This window comes from Pogoniulus pusillus, chromosome Z (genome assembly GCF_015220805.1).
Source record: "Pogoniulus pusillus isolate bPogPus1 chromosome Z, bPogPus1.pri, whole genome shotgun sequence".
NCBI lineage: Eukaryota > Metazoa > Chordata > Aves > Piciformes > Lybiidae > Pogoniulus > Pogoniulus pusillus.
The window spans coordinates 8766312-8790908 of NC_087309.1; the positions used below are offsets into that span (position 1 = coordinate 8766312).

The 24597-nt window shown below is 39.2% G+C and overlaps 1 protein-coding gene across 1 annotated transcript in view; it reads right to left on the reverse strand.

The window, feature by feature from the left end:
• The window catches only part of WDR70 (WD repeat domain 70), a 122681-nt gene that overhangs the window by 60962 nt on the left and 37122 nt on the right, over window positions 1-24597 (reverse strand). The window contains exons 7-8 of the mRNA XM_064140403.1: window positions 23644-23720; window positions 4193-4367 (exon numbers count right to left, since the gene is read on the reverse strand). Coding sequence (XP_063996473.1) covers window positions 4193-4367; window positions 23644-23720 — 252 coding nt within the window. The remainder of the gene's footprint in view (window positions 1-4192; window positions 4368-23643; window positions 23721-24597) is intronic.

Below are 24597 nucleotides of genomic sequence, written 5' to 3' on the forward strand. Positions count from 1 at the left end.
ACTGAATGAAACACTTGCAGTGTGCAATACTCATCTGAGCTGAAGAGTGGAATTGATCACATGCCATGATCGTTTTCTAGGCACAGTAACATGAACCAAAAAAAAACCCACAAACAAACAAACAAACAAAAAACCCACACAAAAAGAGGGGAGCCAACAATGACAACTAAAAAACCCAGTTACTCTGCTGGCACTAAATGGTTTGGGGAAAAAAAAAATAACCTCACTCACGACACACTTAAAACGAACAGCTACTTTCACATCAGCAGGAATGATAAAACATGAAATAGAAACCACCTTGTTTCTCTCTAAATAAAAACTAAACAAACAAATAAAAAGAAAACTCGCCAAAACATAAAAGAGTTATTTTATCACACCACTCTGGATGATGTTCTACACTACTGAGCAAGAGTCACATGTGATGCCATGGTGGTAGTGGGGACGTGACTGCATAGGAGGTTGATTTTCAATCTGCTGGTGCTTTGACAGACTTATCAATGGAATTCCTGTATTCAGATGTAAAGTTAGCAAACCATGTGTGGAGCAGAGGATGATGTAACTCTAGCCAGTATTCACAAACTATGCCTATCGTAGAAAGGAAGATTTACACGAGCTCCATGAAGGAAGCCAATGTACCACTGATAGACCTTGTGAAACATCAAAGGAAGCGCAGCTTTCTACTAGCCTGCAGCAGTATGCCTGTCTGTAATCAGTACCCTTTTTGCTCTAGGAAAGGGCTCAGACCCTCATTCCTATTTGAGTATCCATATCTGCCTGTGATACTGATGTTTTCAAGACCCTTCTCCTATGAGAAAGCAAGGCATTTCACTGAAGGAAAGAGAAACTTCCCTCATTCTGAACGCTGTGTGCTGTGAGTTTTTACTTCTGTCAAAAAAAAATAAACCTTCTGCAAAGTCTTTCACAGCCACCAGGGTAACAGGCACTGTGGAAAGTAGTGTGAGCCATACCATGTGGCAGGAACACCAGCATGGATTTAGTTTGTGCTATCACCTTCACATGCAGGTACAGTGGTATGGGCATTCAAAAGCAGGATTGAAACATCATTTATGTGTTTCCTTAGATGAAAAACTGAATTCACACAGTCAAAACATGCCTTTATTGGATGACAGAATGGCCAACCCAGTTAACTTAAAAAGATCTTCCTGTCCTATTTCCTGCTGCATAAGTGTCAAATCCATAGTCTGAAATAACGATGTCAGAACAAAACTGATTAAACTCAAGAAATTCCAGCACTGTTTGCTGATTTCAAGCACTAGTGACTTTTGCTGCAGACTCAATATAGTCTTCTCAACTTAAACACAAGTGCTGTCTTAATTTTGATTTGAAACAGAGCTGTACTGTAGTACAGCAAAATCTGTATATACAGCTCTACACTTGTTTCAACAAAGTCAAATGATATTTGCTGCCTGGGAAACAAAAATCAGAAGTTAACATTTCTACTACATGTTTCTTCAAGCAGTTTTACCCCTGTGTCTTCATTCTCCATAGCACCCTGTCAGGCTAGTAAATCCTTCTACCATTACTGTGCAGGAGTCATTCCCATCCTCCTCTTTCTAAATCCTTCTTTGAACACGTTCTTTTTTCACTAATTTTCTTATCTCCAAATGCAATGTGAAGGGGGTTTGTCTTTTGGCTTTTTGAAGGTTTTTTTTGTTTGTTTGTTTTTTTATTTCATCAAGATCCATTTTGAAATGCCTAGTATTAACTATACACAGAGATTTCCAATGGAGTATCAGCAGTTTCAGGTAAGAATGACAATTTACACTACTTTTACACACACACAAAAAAAAATCCAAGGATGCCACCAACTTCACTTCCCCTAGGAACTCACTTTAGCCTTGCATTGTTATTCAGAGGTCACCATTTGGAAACAGCACAAGATGCACAGGATATACCTTTAAATTATTCATAATCACCTTAAACTGCACTCAATCAGCATTGCAATATGTCATCTCATAGACACACAAAAGTTCAAAAGGAAAAGTATATGAAAAAGCAGACAACCAAGAGAACTATTGTTAAAACTACAGGAGAAAGCTTAATATTTCAATACTGTATATGTTAAAATAAACAACATACACAGGTGATGAAAGCCAGCCTCTGAAAAATTTATTATTCTGTTAGAACAAGTTTACACTTAGAATGAATTCTCAAGCTTCATGCCATTACGAAGTTTTACTGGGTTTATAGTGGAAATAAAAACAGAAATAAAAATAGATGACAATCCCAAAATACAAGATGTACTTTGGATATGGTCATCAGACTTACATTTCCTTTTACATCTCTAAATTTCCTCTTGCCTCCAGCCATCAAATTTTACTCAGAGTTCAGGAGTAACCTAAACAGCCTGCTTTCCTTTCCAAAATCAAGTTGAACAGGGTAACGCAACAAGCATTACTTCAATACTATTTCTGCAAAGCCATCCTACAGGAATTGTACAGCTTTCAAAGATTTATGATGTCAGCTTGATTCTGTGATCCTGCCCACATCCCAGTTCCTCTGCAATCTTACTTTGGCTTCCTTTTCTCCTTCCATGCCTGCTACAACTACTTATTCGACTTCAGCGAATGTGACTGGGACCTGATCTTTCAGTAAGATGGGCATAAAGTAGATACTCATGATTATTAGGCCGATTCATTTTAAAAGCAGTAAACTTTTCCCTGGTGAATTTGCATTTGAAATTGGAAAGTTAAACTCCTAGAACATGACTGGTTTGTAGAATATGCTGCACAAAGAAATTTGGATCAGTGACTGCTCTCAGCTTCAGATTATAGAGTAGTAGTACTAGTAGTACAAATTGCATGTACTTTTTGACAGGTAGATTCATAGCTACTGGAAATTCAAGTTCAATAAAAGCACAGAATCAACCAGTAAACTAGGATCATCCAGTCCAAGCTATCACCCAGCCCTGTCCAACTAGATCATGGCACAAAAAGATTGCAAAAAGAATAAACTACAGAAGATATTTCTTAATTTTAAGGAATGTTAAATAGGCCTCATTCTGACTCTGGCATTACATTTACATAAACTGTTCAAATTTGGCTCCATTTTAATTTTTACAAGTTGGACAATGTAATAGATATGGCAACTAATGTGAGTATTACCATTACGTTTGCTCACTGGGATGTTATTTCTCCCTGCATAATACTTTGGTGAATAACTGGTTTCAGCATGAAGTTTTGTGAGTTATCTCAAATGAATAATATTATAAATACAGGTGTGTGGCCAACTCTAAAAAGGCCCCCCAAAAAAAAAGAAAAAGAAAAAAACAACCAATCCACACAAAACCAGAACCAAACCAACAACTAAACCTCAAAACAAACAAACAAAAACCACCAACAAAACACACACTGCTGGGCGTTTCCTCGGTGTAAAAAGGCAGAAGAAACAGGAGATGGTAAATAAGTATAAAGGGACAAAAATCTTTCCGTTTCACCATTCATCATCGGATGTATCAGAATCACACAGAAACATCCAGGTCGGAAAAGACCTTCAGAATCACCAAGTCCAACCTATAACTCTACTCTACAAGGTTCACCTTAAACCATATCCCTAAAGCACCACATCCAAAAGATCCTTAAACACATCTAAGGTTGGTGACTCCACCACCTCCCTGAGTAGCTCATTCCAGTCCCTGATCACTCTCTCCATGAAAAACTTTTTCCTAATGTCCAATCTAAACCTACCCAGTCTCAGCTTGAGGCCATTCCCCTTTGTTCTGTCTCCTGTGAGAAGAGACCCAGGGCAGCCTCTCTACAATGTCCCTTCAGGCAACAACGAGGTCTCCCCTCAGCCTCCTCTTCTTCAAACTAGCCACCCTCAACTCCCTCAGTCACTCTTCATATGATTTATTCTCCAGGCTTCACTACCCTCCTCTGGACCCACTCCAGCACCTCCACATGTCACTGGTATGGCAGTGCCCAAAACTGAACACAATACTCAAGGTATAGCCTCACCAAAGTTGACTCCAAGTGGACAATAACCACCCTACTCCTGCTGGCCACACCATTCTTAATCCAAGCCAGGATTGCCATTGGCTATCTTGGCTGCCTAGGCACACCGCTCACTCATATTCAGCTGCCTGTTCATTACAACCCCCAGAGAAGCATGTACTGTTATCAAATTCTACATATCAGAACACAGTCTCCAATTATGCCTCCTTTTTACTTACATTCATATTCCTATCCCAGATCTGGATGGAGCCATCTTGACAACCGGCTGCAATGAGTTTACCATCTCTGCTGTATGTGCAGGTTGTAGGAATCACTCGTTTACCTTGAGCTGATCGTGGTTTAAATATGCTTTTGTGTTTTTTTTCATTGTTAACATCCCATGTCCTGACGGTTCTGGGAAAAAAAAAATAAAATAAGAATTGTTAATGCATAGGAAATAATGATTGGAATCAACCAGGTTGGAAGAGACCTCCAAGATCAGCCAATCCAACCCATCGCCCAGCCCTCTCCAATCAACTACGTCATGGCACTAAGTGCCTCATTCAGTCTTTTCTGCAACACCTCCAGGGACAGTGACTCCACCACCTCCCTGGGCAGCCCAATCCAATGCCAATCACTTTCTATTCCTCCTAACATCCAACCTATACCTCCCCCAGCATAACTTGAGACTGTGTCCCCTTGTTCTGTTGCTGGTTGCCTGGGAGAAGAGACCAACCCCTACCTGGCTACAGCCTCCCTTCAGGTACTTGTAGACAGCACTTTCTTTCAATATAAATGGCATAGAATTTTGTTGACAAAATGGTAAAGTCATCTTGAAATTAATGTGACAATTTTCCTAGTAAGAAACATCACATTCACACCTACATATATATGAAGCTTAAAAAGTTCTCTCCAAATTCTCCTGTAAATACATGAAATTATCTACAACTGCACAAATGATCAAAGGTTAATACATAGTCTATGCTGTCACAGGAAATCAGAAATGTCACAGGAAATCAGAAAGCAATCAGTCCTTTACAAGAATGAAGACTTCAGGAAACAGGCATGAGTGCTTCTACAAATTCTTCAGTTAAACAGATTGTCTTTGTTGTTCTGACACTACAGGTGACAAACCTGTTTTTAACGAGCGGTGTTTCGGACTGGCTCATTCATCTTTATTTTCCAAAAAGGCACTTTAAATAATTATTTGCAATAATACTGTACTTCTCTTCACTAATCCCAGAGGTCTTAGAATTTGGTTGTAAAAGTGTCCTTCTGATACTTTGCAATGATTCATCTATGCGATATTGTGGAGTTCCCCCCAAATTATTAATAAAATAAATATGCACTTTTAGGTTTTAATGGAAAAAGAGTATCTGCCTGGGTCTTCAGTGTTTCTTAGATACACTGAAAACATCCAAATGAAAGAGAACTAAAACACTGAGACACAGGTGGACTCTTTAAACTGTCTTAGATACAAATGTTTTCTGTCTTTTTAATGTATTGAGTTCTTTCCAGAAAAAAAAAAGAAAAAAAGAAAAAATAATATTCAAAACTCTTCTGGCATCTGATGCAGAGAGGAGTTTCAGCTTTTGGCAAAGGGAGGAAGACCATTAATTCAAAAAGGAAAAAAAAAACCAACTCACTAAGTTCTCAAGAAAACTTCATTTGTTTTGACTATACAAACATTGCTTACGATCCAACAGCACGTAATTCACTGGTCTCTTTAGCAAAGCAAATACCACTCTAACCAGGCTGCCATTTCTCCAGAACAAGACAAGGCACTGAGGCATAACACTAGGAACCTCCATCAGAGCTACATGACTAGATGTGCTACACAGCTAGCCTACAGGCTGGAAAAAAGCTCACAGAAGTTCTATTTAAGAAGATAATAATGAGTAACTGAAGCAGTTGTCCGTACTGAAGTAAAGCCTAGTCTAATCTTTAGAAGTCTTGGAACCACATATCTATAAGGCATCTCCGCGCTGTTCTATTTGGAGCAGCAGGGTAAGTTCTGATGCTTGTCAATCCTGCTATATGATTATGCAGTTCTGCTTCTTGAAGTCATTCAAGACCTATCTCAGCATGGCCACACGCTGGGTGCCTAAGTGATCATTCTTGCAGAATCATTGAATTCTTTTGGTCATAAAAGGCTTCTAAGATCAATGAGTCCAGCCATCAAACCAACACCATCATGGCCCAGAGAGCCATGCCTGCGTATTTTCTGAGCACCTTTAGGAACAGGGGATCTACCACCTCCCTGTGCAGCCTGTTTCAATGCCTGATCACTCTTTTACTCTAATACTATTCTAGTGCATTCTGCTGAGATAAAAGGGAGTGAGAGACATGTAGAACAGAATCAGTGATCAGTCAGGATTGGAGAAGGGACAACAAAGATCACCTAGTTCCAAACCCCTGGCATGGGCAGGGACACCCTAGCCTAGATCAGCCTCGCCAGAGCCTCATCCAGCCTGGACTTAAACACCTCCAGCCATGGGGCCTCAACCAGCTCCCTGGGCAACCCATTCCAGGCTCTCACCACTCTCATGCTCAACAACTTCCTCCTCACGTCCAGCCTGAACATACCCTTCTCCAGCTTTGTTCCATTCCCTCTAGCCCTGTCACTCTCTGATAGCCTAAAAAAATCCTCCCCCAGCTCTTCTGTAGGCCCTCTTCAGATACTAGAAGGCCACAAGAAGGTCATCTCGGAGCTTCCTCTTCTCCAGACTGGACAGCCTCTCCGTCCTCACAGTAGAGGTGCTCCAGGCCTCTGATCATCCCCGTGGCTCTTCTCTGGACACACTCCAGCATCTCCACATCCTTCCTGTAACAGAGGCTCCAAAACTGGACACAGTACTCCAGGTGGGGTCTCAGCAGAGCTGAGTAGAGGGGGAGAATCACCACTCTTGACCTGATCACCACACTCCTGATGCAGCCCAGGTTGGCTTTCCGGGCTGCAAGTGCACACTCCTGGTTCATGTTGATCTTTTCGTCCATCAGCACACTCAAATCCCTCTCCTCAGGGCTGCTCTCCAGCCAGTCACTGCCCACCCTGTATTTGTGCTTGAGATTGCCTTGACTCAGGTGCAGGACCCTGCACTTGTTATTGTTGAACCCCATGAGGTTGGCTAGTGCCCACCTCTCCAGCCTGTCCAGGTCCCTCTGGATGGCATCCCTTCCCTCCAGCATGTGAAGAAAATTACATCAATTCATGTAATTAATTACCTACATAGATTATAGCAGAATGACTTTGCATATCACATTGGCAGAAGAAAAAAATAAATTGCTGACTAAAATTGACTGATTGTCAACAGCAGCTGTTAAGCCTTTTGAATAAGCGTTAAAAGCATTCAAACACATAAAAAGGTTTTTAAATAGACCATCAAAGAAATATCAAGATACTAGATTGTCTAGACTGGTTTTTCTTTCCTTTGTGAAGAGCTGATTCACTTTTGAATTCAAAGTCTATGATAAAGATGTGCTATTCAAACAAAAACTTGACCATTGGTATCTTCCTTCAACTACATAGCACTTTGCACACAATAAGTCCTTTGCTTACTATTTCAGTAACATCTAACTTACAGATATGATGTGATTTTATTCTTGAAGCTGTCACAGTAAAATGAGGTAATTTTGTGTCATTTTCCAAATGGGACAAGAAGGCAATGAACCGAAATCTCATCTCCCATTTGGTAAAGAGTGAGATGTAATCAATCTTCCTATAGAGTACTTCTGATTAAGATCAAAGGGGAAGACTTCTGGTAAAGAACATTGACAGTTGAAGTTACTGTCACCTGTATGAACTGAAATGACTCAAGAGCAGTCTTGCATGATACAGTAAAAGCTAGGAAAACAGGATGCTTTCTAAAAAGCTGATTAGTCATGGCTATAAAATAGTTTAAGCTCTTTTGGACCTCAAGTTCTTCTTCACTCTCATAAATAACTTAGATTGGAACTCTCCATTAAACCAGAGAAAAATCAACTGAAATTACATTAAACAAGCAAATAAAAGCTCTTTGAAGCAACACTTTAGCTGATGCCGTGCACATGACAATTAGTTTTAACCATTTTTTGTTGTCTTAGGTCTTGCAGCAGCTTTTTGCAGTTCCATTAGTAGTGAGCTGCAATCAGAGAGGTAACGAAAGACAGCAAGTTGTCTTAGAAGTATTTTACAGATTTTAACAATACAAAGATGTATGCACTGAGTTTTACTTTGCATTTACATATGAAGTAATGAACTTCATTTTTAATGAACTTTCCACATAGGAGGAAAGCCTAAACTGCAGCACAAACTGTATGTAAACAGAAATGTAGGTATTTCTTATACTTTCTGGAATACGCAGAAAGTGTAAGATAATTCCCTGCTTCTCCCAAAAATTCAGAAAAGCAAAGCACCTTGTTTAGAGATGAACTGCAGTTTTTAGCCTCAAATTGATGATACAGTTCCCTATCTGTCTGAATAACCAGGCAGATTATATTTGTCACCATGGTCTGCTAATGAGGAAGTCCCTATATTCCTTTCTGACTTTTGTTAAAGTTAAAAGTCTAAAGAATAAGGTCAGTGGACAAGATAGTATTAAATGTTGTCATGAAGATGAAAATTACAGGATCAGCAGGCTATGTTCTCCACTTAGGGGGAGGAGGGGAAATGTAGTATTTTTCAATGGAGTTGGAAATCTATAGATACTTTTAAAAAAAGTAAGGTCAGGACATGACCAATTAAGAAATTTGTTTTACTAATCTGGTTTCCTTTTTAAATAAAAAATACTAGAAAACTACTTTGACTCATAGCCCCACACACCAAGAGTAAAAAAAAATCAATTACCTCTAGAGTTCGGACACACTGTTCACCAGTGTTCCCACCTTTTGTTAAGAAACCTTTTCATCCATGGCCCAAGCAACCTAATATAAGTTGGTCTTGCACTAAGCAGATGATGAAATGGATAACCTCGAGTTACCCTCTATGACTCCAGACAGCTTGAAAGGGTACTTGAAAAGGTGGTCTACAATGTAGTTAGAGCACAGGGGTATTCCTGGCACTGACCCACCCTTCTTCTGTCTAAAGTACTATGAACCAACATAAATCCATTCAAACATCAGTAAGACTACAGCTAAGTCCTAAATCACAACACAGACACACAAACAGCATCAATACAATTGTCTTTAAGTGCTACTTGGAGATGGATATTGGGAAAACTGCAGAAGCTTCAGATGTAAATCACAGGTCTTCTCCACCCTCTTCTGCACGAATGAGTAGTTAACAAGCACTCGTCTTCACATCTGTCTGGATACTCCATAGCAATTGAGGTTTAATTTGCAGCTGCAAATGCTCCTACACAGATCAATTAAGTAGTAGGGCTATTTTCAACTAACCTTTTTTCCAGCTAGAACTCATGGACGCCTCCACAGTGATTCAGCTGTTCTTCAAACGAGTGTAAATGCCTAGCTTTGCCCCTTCATTTTAGACAGGCAAAATTTGTAATTTTGCTTTTCTTAGAACCACACAATATATCAAGTGGGCAAGGATCCATCAGCTCCTGCTCCTCATGTGACCATCTAAAACTAAGCCATCCACTAAAATTGCCATGTTGGTGGTCCTTGACCCCCAACAAGCTTGCGGCCATGACCACTTCCCTAGGAAGTGAACAAATGACCACCCTCTCAGTGAATAACCTTTTCCACTGTACAGGCTGAACTTGCCCTGTTGCAGTTTCACTCCATTTTCTTCTGTCATGTCACTGGCCACCAGGGATCTGCACCTCTCCCTTTGCTTCCTCCCAGGAGGAAAGTGTAGGCTGTCAGGACACACTGTTGACTCACATTCAAGTTACCATTGACCCAAACACCTCTTTCTGCAGGACTGCCCTCTCCAGCCTCCTGTACCCCAGTCTGTAAGTGTAGCCTCAATTATCCCATTCAAGGTAGATAATCCTTGCATTTCCCTATAGTGGTGGTCTGAATTTGGCCAATTGAACCAATTTTTGCACCTTCAATTTTGTGGACAAATATAGCTTTTAGAAGAGCCTAGGATGTCAAAACCTCCTCTTGTACATAGCAATGACCAGTTGATTAGACACACAGTTATTTGGTCTAAACAGAAGAAGTATCAGAAGATAGCCTCCATAAATCAGAAGATAGCCTCCATAAATGCATCTGGACTTTAAATTTAAAACCATTCCACAGGTACAAGCCATACTCACTTCCAGAGAGTCATGGACAACGTAACAGCAACATTTGTCTAAATAAATGAAGAAAAAAGAACTGGCACAATTTAACATGGTCTGGTCACTCCTTTGCAGGAAGTTCTGGTTTTGTTTCTAAAGAGAGCCTACCTGAAACTTTACAAATCCTTCAAAGTTTAAGCTATGCAGCAAAAACAATAGTTGGAAAAAAGTCTCAAATGCAGTATCTTAAAATTGACTGCACTTCTTACTGCAGCAGCTAACACTTTAACTAAGGAAAACTTCAGAAAAAATATTAATATAAACATACAAAGATAAGAATAGCTTTACTAACCCTTTTGTAAACACACAGCTTTCAGCAAGGACCAGCACAGTCATTATTCAAACTCCTTCTAACCAGGCCTGCTCATGTGCTATACTCTCTTAATCAGCTCTGCAGTGCATATACATCTATAAATAGGGAAGTTAGTCTAGGAAAATCCATCCTCATGTACCTGAAGTGCACTTCACATCTTTTCAGGACAAGATAAAAAAAGCAAAGTACTATGCCAGTGCTGTGCAAATTACCTTCCATAAGTGAGATATGAGCAATTTCTAGATGAAAGCACTCTTGGATTACAAGCAAGTCTCCAGAGATGATTTTCCCAAATATTTAGGACTTTGACTGACCAGCAAAGAACTAAGAGAAAAAAGAACTTTACTACTATACAAACATGAGGCTCCTTCTTCCTGCAAAATACCATACTCCTATGCAAATGGATAAGAATTCATGCTGCTCCAGAGGCAGGAGAAAATGAGCATTGCCAAAACTTCAAATAATTGACAATAGTAATTCTTAGGCCTCCCTACAGGGAACAACTGAATTGCTATGGCTGAAAGAAAACATAAAACTCTGTGAGGACAGATAAGTGGATAACAGATTCTCCTGCATGATCTGATAAAAAAGGACAAGTGCAGGGTACTCCATCTGGGGAGGAATAACAACAGGCACCAGTACAGGTTGGGGGCTGCCCTGCTGGAAAACAGCTCTGTGGAGAAAGACCTTGGAGCAGTGGTGGGTAGCAGGTTCTGCATGGGCCCTCGTGGCCAAGAGAGCCAATGGCATCGTGGGCTGCATCAGGAAGTGTGGCCAGCAGGGCTAGGGAGATTCTTCTCCCCCTCTGTTTTGCCCCAGTGAGACCACACCTGTCCAGTTTTGTGCTCCTCAGTTTAGGAAAGGCAGGAGTCTGCCGGAGAGAGTCCAGCAGAGAGTCACAGGATGATGGAGAGACTTGAGCATCTCCCCTATGAAGAGACACTGAGAGCCCTGGGGCTGATTAGTCTGGAGAAGAGAAGACTGAAAGGAGATCTGATCAATGTGTACAAATATCTGAGGGGGTGGGTGTCAAGTGGCTGGGGCCAATCTCTTTTCGCTGGTCGGCAGCAATAAGACAAGGAGTGACAGCTACAAACTGGAAGAGAGAACATTTCATCTTCACATAAGGAGAAACGTCTTTGCAGTGAGGGCAGCGGGGATGGCAGAGCCCTGGAACAGGCTGCCCAGAGAGGTAGGTTGTGGAGCCTCCTTTCTCTGGAGAGTTTCAAAACCCACCTGAATGCATTCCTGTGCAAACTACCCTAGGGGATCCTGCTTGGGCAGGGGGTTTTGACTCTATGATCTCTGGATGTCCCCTCCAACCTCTAAGGTTCTGTGGTTGTTCAAGATGATGTAACCTGGCTAGTTCACTGTCAATTCATTTGAATGCAAGTAACTTTAAGCAACTTGTTTTCTACCAAAGTAAATGAGTAAGGCTCACACCACCAGTTCTAGATGTACTAAATCTTATCAGGGCTTTACAAACAATGACAGTTTGCACATGGAACAGCTCCTTTATAGATGCACGAACTGTTCTCTGAAATACAGAACCTGTGAGACTGAACTATATTGCTACTAGTTTTCATCTACATGGTTCAGGAAACTATTAATGTCAACCAGATCCTTCCAAACATGGCCCTGGCTTTTAAAATGAGCCATTCTAGAGTCACAGTTCATGTAAATCAGCATGAGCTATGTAAAATATAGGTCAAAAAGTTTCTGAAGCAAATAAACCCTGGACATGCTCTGTAAAAGTCCACTCAATAGTCTTTCTGCAGGAATGAACTAGAAATGCATTTTATATCAACACTCTACTCATTCAATGCCTTTACATAACAAAAAAATCCAAATGAAAAGCAGCTCATGCTATAAATAAGTACATGGTGGGATGAAACATCAATTTACAGATTAGTAATTAAATCTGTGGCTTGGCTTTAAATAAAACCACAAACCAACTTTGTTTAACATTACATTATTTGCTAAGGTTTACAATAAGCATGCTGCTGTTTTAAAGTTTAAGCATGTACCATCAAAAAAAAGGGAAGACACCTATTTCCTGCTGCCCAACTCTTCAGTACGTGTTATTCTGCTATTCTAGGTTACAGAAGTAACCTAGAAATGAGTATAAGTGAATTATTTATTTTGAAGGGAAGAATGTATATGGTCTAGTAAGTTTATGATGACAAAAGAAGATCTGCATCTTATCTCACCAAAAGTTCAACGTCAGGAGACTGAAATGTTTGCCAGCAGGTTCTAAATCACAGACACCAGTGGATGTAGAACTTAATTGTTGAGATTAGCTGACCAGAAGTTTCCATTACTATTAATGAGCTAAACTGAAGAATATCAATCAGATGTTTTTTCTGTTCTAATAAACCTCATAAATTTCATAAACCACAGCTCTGTATATATTTCAAGAAGGAGATGAAAGGTTTCCAGAACCAAACTAATTCCTCTCAAGAGAAATGCATTTAATATTGAATGCTTTAAGAATTAACATTATTGACATTACTGGAGAGTGATCTGGAGACAGCAAGGGTGGGAGAAGAAAAAAAGTAAAAACTCAATGAGGAATTGGTTGGTTGGTAACACTATAAGAGCAATTTACTTTTGATGAGATAATATGCCACCAAATAATGATCTTGTAATTAACATTCTCTTTGATCCATTCCCACCAGAAGTTTGCTGTCCTCAAAACAACTATGTATGGAGTCCTTTCTAGCATTCACAGCTAAAATACCAAATGTTTATCCATGAGTAACTAAGTCACATGCATGAGTTCGTGAAAGCTTTTTATCATCAAGAAATCTGCATGCCTTTGCAGTCTCACTAACTGGTGATTTTTGAGCTCACTGATTTGCTTAAAAATTAAAGAATTTAATCCACCAATTTCTACGTGAAGGCTACAAATAGTAAAGAATTTACTGCATTCCTTGATTTGTAGCATTAATGGTTCACAGGATGTTAGGGGTAGGAAGGGACCTCTGGAGATCATCTAATCCAATGCCCCTGCCACAGCAGGACCATATGATCTAGCAGAAGTCACACAGGAATGCATCCAGATGTGTTCTTCCTCATGTTGAGGTGAAACTTTCTGTGCTGTAGTTTACATGAATTACCCCTTGTTTGATCACAGGTCTCAAGTGAAAAGAGTCAGTCCCATCCTTCTCTGAACCCCAGCCCTCATATACTTAAATATGCTTATCAGATCTCCACTCAGTCTTCTCCTCTCCAGACTAAAAAGCCCCAGATCTCTCAGCCTTTCCTCACAAGGCAGTGCTCCAGTCCCTTCATCATCCCTGCAGCTAAGGAATGAGTTCTATAATCACTCTTTTGTCAAAAATGCAGGTTTTCTCTGCTATTCAAACCTGCTAACTCCTGATTACCCAAACTAGTTAGACCTTTAACACTTTAAAGATATTTTATCTTTATTTTAGTATTTATTTGTTATTGCCAAGTCTCTTAATATACTAATTCAGTAAGCTGAAGCATATTCAGCTTCTTGAGTTTCTATTAAGTGAAGTCTCAGGACTCTTTTTTCATTTGGAATGGGCTGCCCAGGGAGGTGGTGGAGTCATTGTCCCTGGAGGTGTTCAAGAAAAGCCTGGATGAGGCATTTAGTGCCATGGTCTGGTTACTGGGATGGGTCTGGATGATAGGTTGGACTGGATGAGCTTGGAGGTCTCTTACAACCTGGCTAATTCTACGATTCTCTTTTTTCTTTCTCACTGTCTTTTAACACCCTCTTTAGGCTGCTGTCATTGGAACTAGACACAGAACCAGAAGTGCAATCTCAATGGCATGGCTCAAACAAAATATTAACATCATATTCTTTAGCAGAATCATTATAAAAAGTTAGTTCTCTGTGTGTGTATGGATGTTTAAGTGAATATCTAGTCTTCCACAGCTTCATGCTCAGAGCTTATATACAGTTAACCCTAAATAACCTCCAGAAAATGGATCTAACTTCAAAAATACTCTTTTCCATGTATGACCTCACATGCTGTTGTCTTCACTCATTTTACTAAGCAATCTGCTTTATCAGTGACTACTGCTTAGTGTTCAGGTTTTATTAGAAATAAATTAATTTTCTCTGATAAAACACACTTTAATTAAAATAATTTATATAAAGGCAACAGTCCATTTTATGAAACTGCATTAGAAACATATTGTTTTCATTACTTCAGATTACCAGCTTTGAGATCTCTTCCTATTAGGCAGTCCAGCTGATATATGACAAATGTATCACATCTATTTACATTAATCCTTTAAATGTCACAAACAAAACTCACTGGAATTAACAGGAAAAAATATCAGCATATTTTGGATCATAGCTTACTCCTTGTAATTTACTGATGGCTACTATACAGGAATCTAGAAAAAACTTCAGAAGTTTCTCCCACAAAAAAAAAACATTCAGGATTTTCATGCTATCTACCCACTTGTGAAATACAATTTATCAGCCTTAGACAGAAATTTCTGAACTGAATGAATTTCCAGGCCAATCATCCAATGAAACCATACACCCTTGCAAAGATTACCAAGTGACAAATGCTGCAATTCATAGAATTGTTTCAATTGGAAAAAGTCCTCTCAGATCATGAAGTCCAGTCATCAACCTATGGCACGTCTACAATTTTGCCGAACGCCTCCAGGGTCAACAGCTCCACCTCCCTGGGCAGCTGATCACATTTTCAGTGAATGTACTTATCCTGGCTCAACCTCTCGAGCATAATTTCAGGACATTTTCTCTTGTTCTATTCACCTGATACTAGAGAGATAAGGCTGACCCACAACTCCTTTCAGGTAGTTTCCCTTCAGCCTCCTCCTCTCCAAACTAAACAATCCAAGTTACCTCAGACACTCCTCGTGAGACTTGCTCTCCAGATACTTCACCAGCTTTGCTGCCCTTCTCTGGACATGCTCTAGCACCTTAATGTCTTTCCTTTAGTATGGGGCCCAAAACTGAACACAGTATTGGCGGTGCTTTCCTGTTCCTGCTGGTGACACTGTTTCTAATGAAGTCAAGGATGCCATTTCAAGAAAAACAAAACTCATAGAATCATAGAATCAACCAGGTTGGAAGAGACCTCCAAGATCATCCAGTCCAACCTATACCCCAGCCCTAGCCAGTCAACTAGACCATGGCACCAAGTGCCTCATCCAGGCTTTTCTCGAACTATCTCTTATGTGCTGAGCAAATAATTGATCAGTGGGATTTCAACTAAAGAATATTAACATGAGGACCCTAATGAGAGGAACAATGTCACTACACAATGAAATTTCCTGCAATTCCTAAGATAAAAAACAAAGTCAAAGCAAATATTTTTTCCATAATTTTCATCTACATTAAGTACCATTACTCACTACTGCATAACTTTAATACATAATCTGACCTGAACATTAATCATGGCAATTTAATTTTATTTTCTTATACAGAATATGTATTTTATCTTTGTAAGCAAATGTGCCAAAATAAATACTGCCTACTCAACTTCACTTTCACATTATCAAATAAAAACATTTGAGTTTAGTTTACTATGTCTATTGCACTTCCCATTGTGACTACAATAATCAGAGAAATCTGGTCATTCAAATAAGATGGCTATCTTATGAGAAAATAGTCCTTTAAACTGAGTTGTAGGTTAAAATAACTAATGAACACTTCAGAGGAAAGGATTTCATCTTCGTATAATAAAAGCCATAATCAGTTCTTCATGGGAGAGAACAGCAAAGGAAATTACCAGAGTAAAAGAATAGCTATGGAACAATGTTACCACAGAGAAGTACTGACTCAATGATCTGAGATGACCCAAAACCATGGGGAGTTTCCTATCAGTTTAAAATTAATTAATTAATTAATTCCCTTCTTCTTCCCTGATAACACCCTGAACTGAGGTAAATAATAAAATTTTCAGTGTTCCACCAATTCTATCCTGCCAGAAGACACCCCTCAAGATCTGCTAAAGGGGCTGTTCAGAAGGATTACCTAACCCATCTCAGTCAAAGTGAGCCAAAACCCAGGAATGGCACACAATAATTAAACAGTTTTTCCAATGTGTCTCATTTTGACAGAAAGGGGTTAGGGAACAAGTCCTGAGAAAAGCACAATACAAGGGAGAATTTAAGTACTGAATGTTCTGGGATAAGAGAAGCCAATACATGCACAGGCAAAACTACTGCCTTCCTATGCTGGGCTAAGAATATTGCTGTCAAAAGTCAGCTTCCTGTGAAGGTTGTCCCTTCCTGCTCCGCTCACTACACAGTTCTAAAGGGAGCAAAACGTTGACAAAGCACTAAGTACTGTGAATATTTAAATTCTGTGCTTTCCAGATAACTCAATGGACTTTCTTGACACATTAATTTTCATACTACACAAAAAAAGACAAGTGTGTTCTAAACTAAATCTGAAGATTTGACTAGATCTGTAATATTGTCGGGGGAGGAGGGGATAAAATAAGTCTTGAAGAAATCAAAGAATCTCAGGATTTCTAATTAAACAATATTTTCTTAGAATGATCCCCTAGATAAAGGTGAAACATTAGTAATTATTTTCAAGTATGCTTTGCCAACTAGTCTTCAAATCTCTGAAGACAGATGCAGTGTTGAAGCTTAGGTTCTAACAAAAGTTTATACAAACATCTTGTAGTAGCCTTGGCAGTGCTATCTTAGCTCTCTTAGCAGCTTTCAAAGCTGCAGACTGATCAGTGTTAACTGTATTTATTACACATAAAATGTTTAACACACTAAAGGCATTAAGACTAATAATATTTATTCAAAAGCTACTATGTTGAACACAGTGTAGTAGTCTAGTGTTTTTAAACAAAAGATGTCATAATATATAACAAGTTTAGCCACAGTTATTCAAAAACAATATTCACAAACCTCCCAATTTTTGTATAATGGCAAGACAATGTAATTATATTTACGCTGAAGTTTGGATTCTGCTCTCACCTGCTTTCACGTGTACAGTCCTACTGATACTTAGAATATTCAGGTGAAATTATAGCGTTAGTTTTCCAGTTGCATCCAAGCTATTCTAGACCTTAAGAATTCAGATAAAATCTAGGATTGTATCTACACAGCTGAGTCTGAGAGGCTGTCCACCTAGAGTGAGCAGACACCATGCAATCTGAAGATTAGACTCCAGAAATGCAGGGAAAAATGCCATGCAATCTCACTTTCACAGCATGTTGTCAAGCATGCTAGAGATACCAAATCTCAAGGGGTACATACTAAGACATGTAACATTTAAGGAGCAAATATGTGAGCTGCAGTAGGTGACTTGGCTCTAAAGTTTGTGGGTCAGAGGCTTCATCAGTGGGGATAAATGGTGTCACTCAGGCGTCCACATTGAGGTCAGTGCAGTTTAGTATTGTGCTAGTTTGAAGCAAGCTAGAATGTTTTGGTAACAGAACTAGATAACAGGCAGTGAAATGAAAACAATTGATGTCAACTTCTCTCATAGTCTCGCTGAGAACTCTGGGAAGAAGAAAGACTTTTTCTCCATTTTGTTTCTCTCTCTTGCTTTTGCCTTAGACCTGGTCACATCTCATTAACCCTGCTCCCACTAACCTTGCTCCCTAACCTCTTGGCTGCACCTCTTTTCTTCCTGAGAACTGGGGTAAGGTTGAGAGGGCCGGGGGGAGGTGTTGGGGTGGTTAGAGAGCCCCTCCTGGGGACTCAGGTTTCTGGGAGGGGAGTTGTGCTTTTGTATTGTTTATCCTTTGTATATTTCTGTATATAATTGTATATAACTGTATATATTGTAAATAGCTGCTTGTAAATTCTGCTAGCTGTAAATAAATTGCTTCATCTATATTCCCAGGGTCCGTCTGAGTTAGCTGGGGCAAATTCAAAAGTGTGGGAGGGGCGGGGTAACCCCCAAACCATCACATTTTTAATTGGCGCCCAACGTGGGGCTCGAACCCACGACCCTGGGAGTCCCTGTTCTGAGCTTTTGAATCACCTACATCTGACTGAAGTGTGAACTGAACTTGTATATATTGTTTTAGTGTAAATATTGGTTTAGATTAGATTGGATAATTCTCAACGATACTCTGAGCGAAGTAGACAAGGGGTGGATGACATTAGGTCAATTGACAGACAGTGGGATCAAGTGCACCCATGTCAAGATTGCAGGTGACACTAAGTTGAATATTATGCTTGATATGCCAGAGGGACCAGAAATCATCCAGAATGTTCTGGACAAGTTGGAGAAATGTCCACCGGTAAACCCCATTAGGGTCAACAAGACCAAATGCAAGGTCCTGTGACTGGGTCAGGACAATCCTTTACCAATACAGGCTGGGGAAGATGTGATAGAGAGCTGTCCAGCAGAAAAGGATGTTGGGGTATTGGTGAGTGAAAAGCTGAACACAAGACAGCAATGCACACCAGCAGCCCAGGAGGCAAGGGAGCAGAGGAAGAAAGGTGATTCAGCTGCTCTGCTGTGGTGAGACACCACCTGGAGCACTGTTCCCAGCTCTGGGACAGTGATAGTCCAGAGGAGGGACACAAGAATGATCAGAGGGCTGAAGCACCACTACTCTGAAGATTGACTGAGAGAGCTGGATTGTTCAGCCTGGAGAAAAGAAGGCTCTGGAGGGGGACCTTAGAGCAGCACTGCAGTACCTGAAGGGGGCATCTAGCAATAGGACAAGAAACAATGGTTTTAAACTGCAGAGGAGTAGATCTAGCCTGGACATCAAGAAGAAATGCTATATACTATGACAGTGGTGGAACAAGTTGCCCAGAGAGGGTGGAAGCCTGATCCCTGGACACATTTAAGGTCAGGCTTGATGGTGCTCTGAGCAACTGGATATAGTTGGGGATGTCCCTGTCACGGCAAGGCAGTTGGACTAGACAAACTTTTGAAGGTTTCTTCCAACCCAGTGCATTCTACGGTTCTACAATCAACTGAATGAAAGCGATCATCTGGGCTGAAGGGAGATTACCAGTTAAGACAGGCAGAATGGCATCATATGAGGAAAAGCAACTGATGACTCTGTGGTCATCTTCAGCAGTACAGTTCCAAACCTTGTTCAAATCTATTTTGTCAGCCTATATAACCTTCATGCATTTCTGTACCTAACTACCTAGAGCTGCCACCTACACAGACATACGCAGTTAAAGGGAGGAAGACAAGAGAGAAGACATTCTAGACATTCTAGATGCAAACATGGTTAATAGGATACAATTAGTTAACATATATAAGTAGACGAGATAAACGTGATCCTGGAACAGCTCGGTTCACAAAGATGTATCACATTTCCAAAGCCCATCAAGTTGTACTTATGATGCTATAGATGTCTTAAAGCAAAGAAAACTCCTCTAAACAGCTATCCATGCAAACATTAGATAGAAGATATGCAAGACTACTACCTACATCTCCTTTAAAAGAAAGACTTTAAGAATGTGTTCACTTTTCCTTTTTGAACACTCTTCTGTGGTCTTTCACTTATTCTCAGTACAACCCAAGTGGAAGAAATCTATGTCTTTTTCATTAAGATAAAGAGAACATTCAATAAGCAATAGCTTATTGAATGTCTGAAAACAGCAGCAGTGTAGCTTCATATTTGAAACATATATTTGAGAAAGTCTAAGGATTACTTTGTACCCTGAAGCTACTTCACTGAAATAAATCCATTATTTCAGTGAAGCACGACTTATCCCTAAATAATACAGAACTTACTCAGCGATGACCATCAATATACTCTAAGATACCTTTTAATTGAAAGAGTATAAACATTAACTTACTAGAGAGGGAGAGACTGAAGACCTGTGAGAGGCAATTTCTGCAGAAAACCAGCTGTTAAGCAACTACAGCCCTAGCTGCAATGACAAACCAGGACTGCTAAATTTCAAGGTTGGCTGTGATTCTACTTCTAAAAGCAAAAAACATGAGAGCAGGGACATAGAACACCTGTTTCTGGAACGTTTAATATCACTGAGGTCTATTGCTTATTCATACAGCACAACCTATCATATTTCTGATAAAAAAAATCAGAATAACAAAAACAGTATTATCCGTTTCCTCTTCCTCCTTTGTTTTAAGATAGAAGTCAACTGGTATTTGGAATGATATAAACAAGCAGTCAATTATACCATAAAACATAGGATATTTTTTTCAGGCCACTCTACTCAGGTGTATTTCCAGAGAGGATATTCGTTTTCAAAGCCTAATTTCCAAACTTTTCTTTCAATTTTAGGCAATGTATTAACATTGGCATTTCTGTTACCACAGACCTTATGTCAGTTCTGCAGACGTGTTCAACATACTGCTGATAAACTAAGAGATCACTACCATTACCATAGGAAATGTATGTTCCAAATAAGCCTGAGTAATATGGTAAAGGCACTATGGAGCCTTTTTATAATGGCAAGGAGTATATGCAATTAAAAGGAACAGAAGTAGCTGTAGGATATGTAATGTTTTAGACAATATAGAGGCATAAATGAAAAGACAGACTGTGCAAGACAAAATTTAAATAAGTTAATACCAAAAATTAAAATAGTTTTGTATGTATGTTCTAAAAACAGTGAGACATTAGTAAGAATTAACAATAAAAATTAGTGACATCTGAAATTACACCTGTAAATCAAACTTTTAAAGACAGAATTACTGCAGTTCCGGGAAGACAATTTCTTTTTATACTATTTTAATCTTGAAATGTTAGAAAGCTATAAGCAATATTATAGAGTCCTGAGAGTATATGTACAAGATTTAAACTAACACTGAAATAAAAAACTCCTTATCTGTATCACCAGATTAAATTACAGACCTGTAAGTAGTTCCTTAGCCCCTTCTACAATTAAAACCTTACAAATACGCTGTAAAAGACTAACAAAATTGTAATTCACCTCTAATTCAAGAAACGACATGAAGAAAGGAACAGTTTCATAGAATCATAGAATCAACCAGGTTGGAAGAGACCTCGAAGATCATCCTCCAACCTCTCTGTGAAGAACTTCCTCGTAACATCAAGCCTATACTTCCCCTAGCACAACTTGAGGCTGTGTCCCCTTCTTCTGTTGCTGGTTGCCTGGCAGAAGAGACCAACCCCCACCTGGCTACAACCTCCCTTCAGGTAGTTGTAGACAGCAATGAGGTCACCCTTGAGCATCCTTACTGATGCTGGACTAAATCCCCTCGTCCAGATCATCAATATTTATAATTTGGTATTGTATACTTTAACAAGCAATCACCTATAATATTTTCAAGGCAAGTAAGCTACTCTATTCACTAACAATCACATATATACTATACTATTTTAAATGAATTTCAGACTTATGTTGTAACTTCCAGGTCTAAGGTCTGCCTCACTGCAATGTGTAGTTTTTCTCATACAGGAGGCAGAAGGAACTGTGTCTTTTTCTTACATAGGCTTTTCAGAGTTCAACATTGTACGCTTGAACAGTCATACAAAACACACTGATACTCCCTGCTGGTAACCCAGAGATCTGCAGCCTTAGGAAGTAAATATACAAATAGCAAGGTGGGGTTTTTTGTTTGTTTTGTTTTGTTTTGGTAATATGCAGCAAATTTGAGTGCAATGAGTAAACCACAAGAAGAAAACTGTCAAAATAATTCTCCTACAATGGCAGCGACCTCATTGCTCTCCACAGCTTTCTGAGGAGGGGAAGTGGAGAGGGAGATGGTGATCTCTCCTCCCTGGGATCCAGTGACAGTATACGTAGAAACGGTTCAAAGCTGCATCAAAGGAGGATCAAAGTGCACATAAGGAAGCATTTCTTCACCAAAAAGACTCCTAGAGGCCTGTCAGTGTTTCAGAGGCACTGCTGCAATGCCCTTAATGAGATGGTTTTAACTTTTGGTTAGCCCTTCATCCATGAAGTAGTCCATGAAGTGGATTTTTGAAGGTCCCTTCCAGCTGCAACTATTCTACTCTAGTTTACAGCTCCAATCTTAGGAAGAATTACCCTCTAAGCTCTGGACTCTGTAATTCTCTTATTGTTGAATTTCATAGATGGAATACTGCCGTCCTGTGTAGCAAATTAAGCAATGCCCAAATTGGGAAAAACCCTGTCACTATCATGAATCAAATACTTTTCCTGTAATGTAATCCATGTAGTGTCTCTGAAAACACAATTAGGTATCCATTTCTAACAGTGTTTATCTGGATTTTCCCTACTACATTTCAATTCACAGCAATTCCAGCATCATGGATACAATGAAATCCTATTTGGTACATTAGCTAGGCAGTAGCTTAGATAAGCCAATTTACACAAGGCTCATAATAATTTGTTTTTCACTATCTACAACCTAACTAAGAAGCTGTACTATTGTTGAACTCCTTCCAACTACTTTCATGTATCTATTCCACCATTTCATACTATGTGTCTGCAAGCTTGAAAAAATGTACATTTGGCCTAAGTGACATGTCTTTTTACAACTCCACTGCTCCCTTAAACAAACTGCAGTATTCAGAGCCCTGGTCTTATCAGAAACTCTGAATTTTTCATGTACTTGTTTGTTAAGACAGTTAGTTGTTCCCTTTTGAGAATAAACCCACCATGTCATTTAAAACAACTGAAAAATGGAGTCTTCTGTTTACCATGGACCAAAATACACATGCAATTCTGTCTCCCCACCTCTAGAGTGAAGTTAACTGCACATATCAAACATCAGTTTAAAAATCATTCAGAGTCTTGCTCCTGAGAGCTGCAGTTACTTTACCAATTAATACAACTGCCACAATGACATTTTGTACCTTGGTTGTAACCACAAACTTAAGCCACAGAACATTTCTAAGTCTCTTCCACACTTGTCAAACAACATCCATCAATATTCAGTTACATTTAACAGGAAATCTTCCCAGTTACATTTGAGACTCTCTCCACAGGAATTATTCTGCTCCAAAGATACACTCATTAAAGGTAAATTATGTCCAATTTTTTTTTCTTAAAATATATTTAACCAACAAATTTCATGAAGTATCAATAATTTTAAATGACAAAACTAAAATAATACATACAAAATACATAATGAAGAGTTGAAGCAGATACTATTTTTGTTTTCAGATCTCACCTGACATTGTCCTGAGCACCTGATCAAGACTTTAAAAGAGAATACTTAAAGCAAATTTGGGCACAGAGATAAACAAGCCTCTAGAAAGACCCCAACACTTACCCATCATTAGAACATGTCAAAAATTCTTCCTTTATTTTTGGATGCCAACAGCCTGAATTGAGCATTGCTGTGTGACCCTAAGGAAATAAAGACAAAGTTTCTTATATTTTACTCCAAATCCTTCAAGGGGAATCACATGAAAGCTGAGAGCCAAATCAAAACCTGCTGATCAGTGCAACAGAGTACCAAGAAATCCTAGGGTGACACAATATACATACTCAGTGCCAAACTAGCCAAAGGCCATACTGGAAAAGATTGAGGATACAGATGGATATAACCTCAGGTGAAGATTAGAAGCCACAAATTGAGTAGTTAGCCTAGCTTCTTTTGGATGGAAATAAAAAAAGAAGGTAATGATTATACCCTAAGAAAACAATTTCCATTATGCTTACTATGAATTTAAAATGTCTTAGTCCAGTTGGCTTCACTCTGAAATACAGGCACATGTTCACTGACCATATTCACAGACTAATCTGGAAACTATTCTTGTAGTGTTTTAATTACTTCAGTGTGCTTTAAGCACAAATATGGAGAAAAATACTGAGAAGCTAAAGGGATGACATAACAAATATTTTAGCATTTTGACTGCTGGACCACAACACACTGCAGTTCTAGAAGTTTACAAGACAATAACTAAAGCAGATTTAATCGTTCTATGTATGTATCACAGGCCAAACCAAAGTCATCTGACAAGAACACCTTCAGGCAAAACAGCCATTTAGTCTAGTTATTTGGCAATGTACTTTACACGAATAAATAAAGCAACTTCATCATCAATTTAAGCAGATTTTATCACTTATTTTTAGGCTTAAGCTATTTCAAAAACCAACCAGAACTCTTCTCTATATAAGAATGAAAATACTAAGAGGTCAAAACCAATCAGCTGTTGTTAAAATATTTCAAAACCATGAACCAGCCCTTCCTGAGATGCTCTTATAGCTACTGTTTAAAACT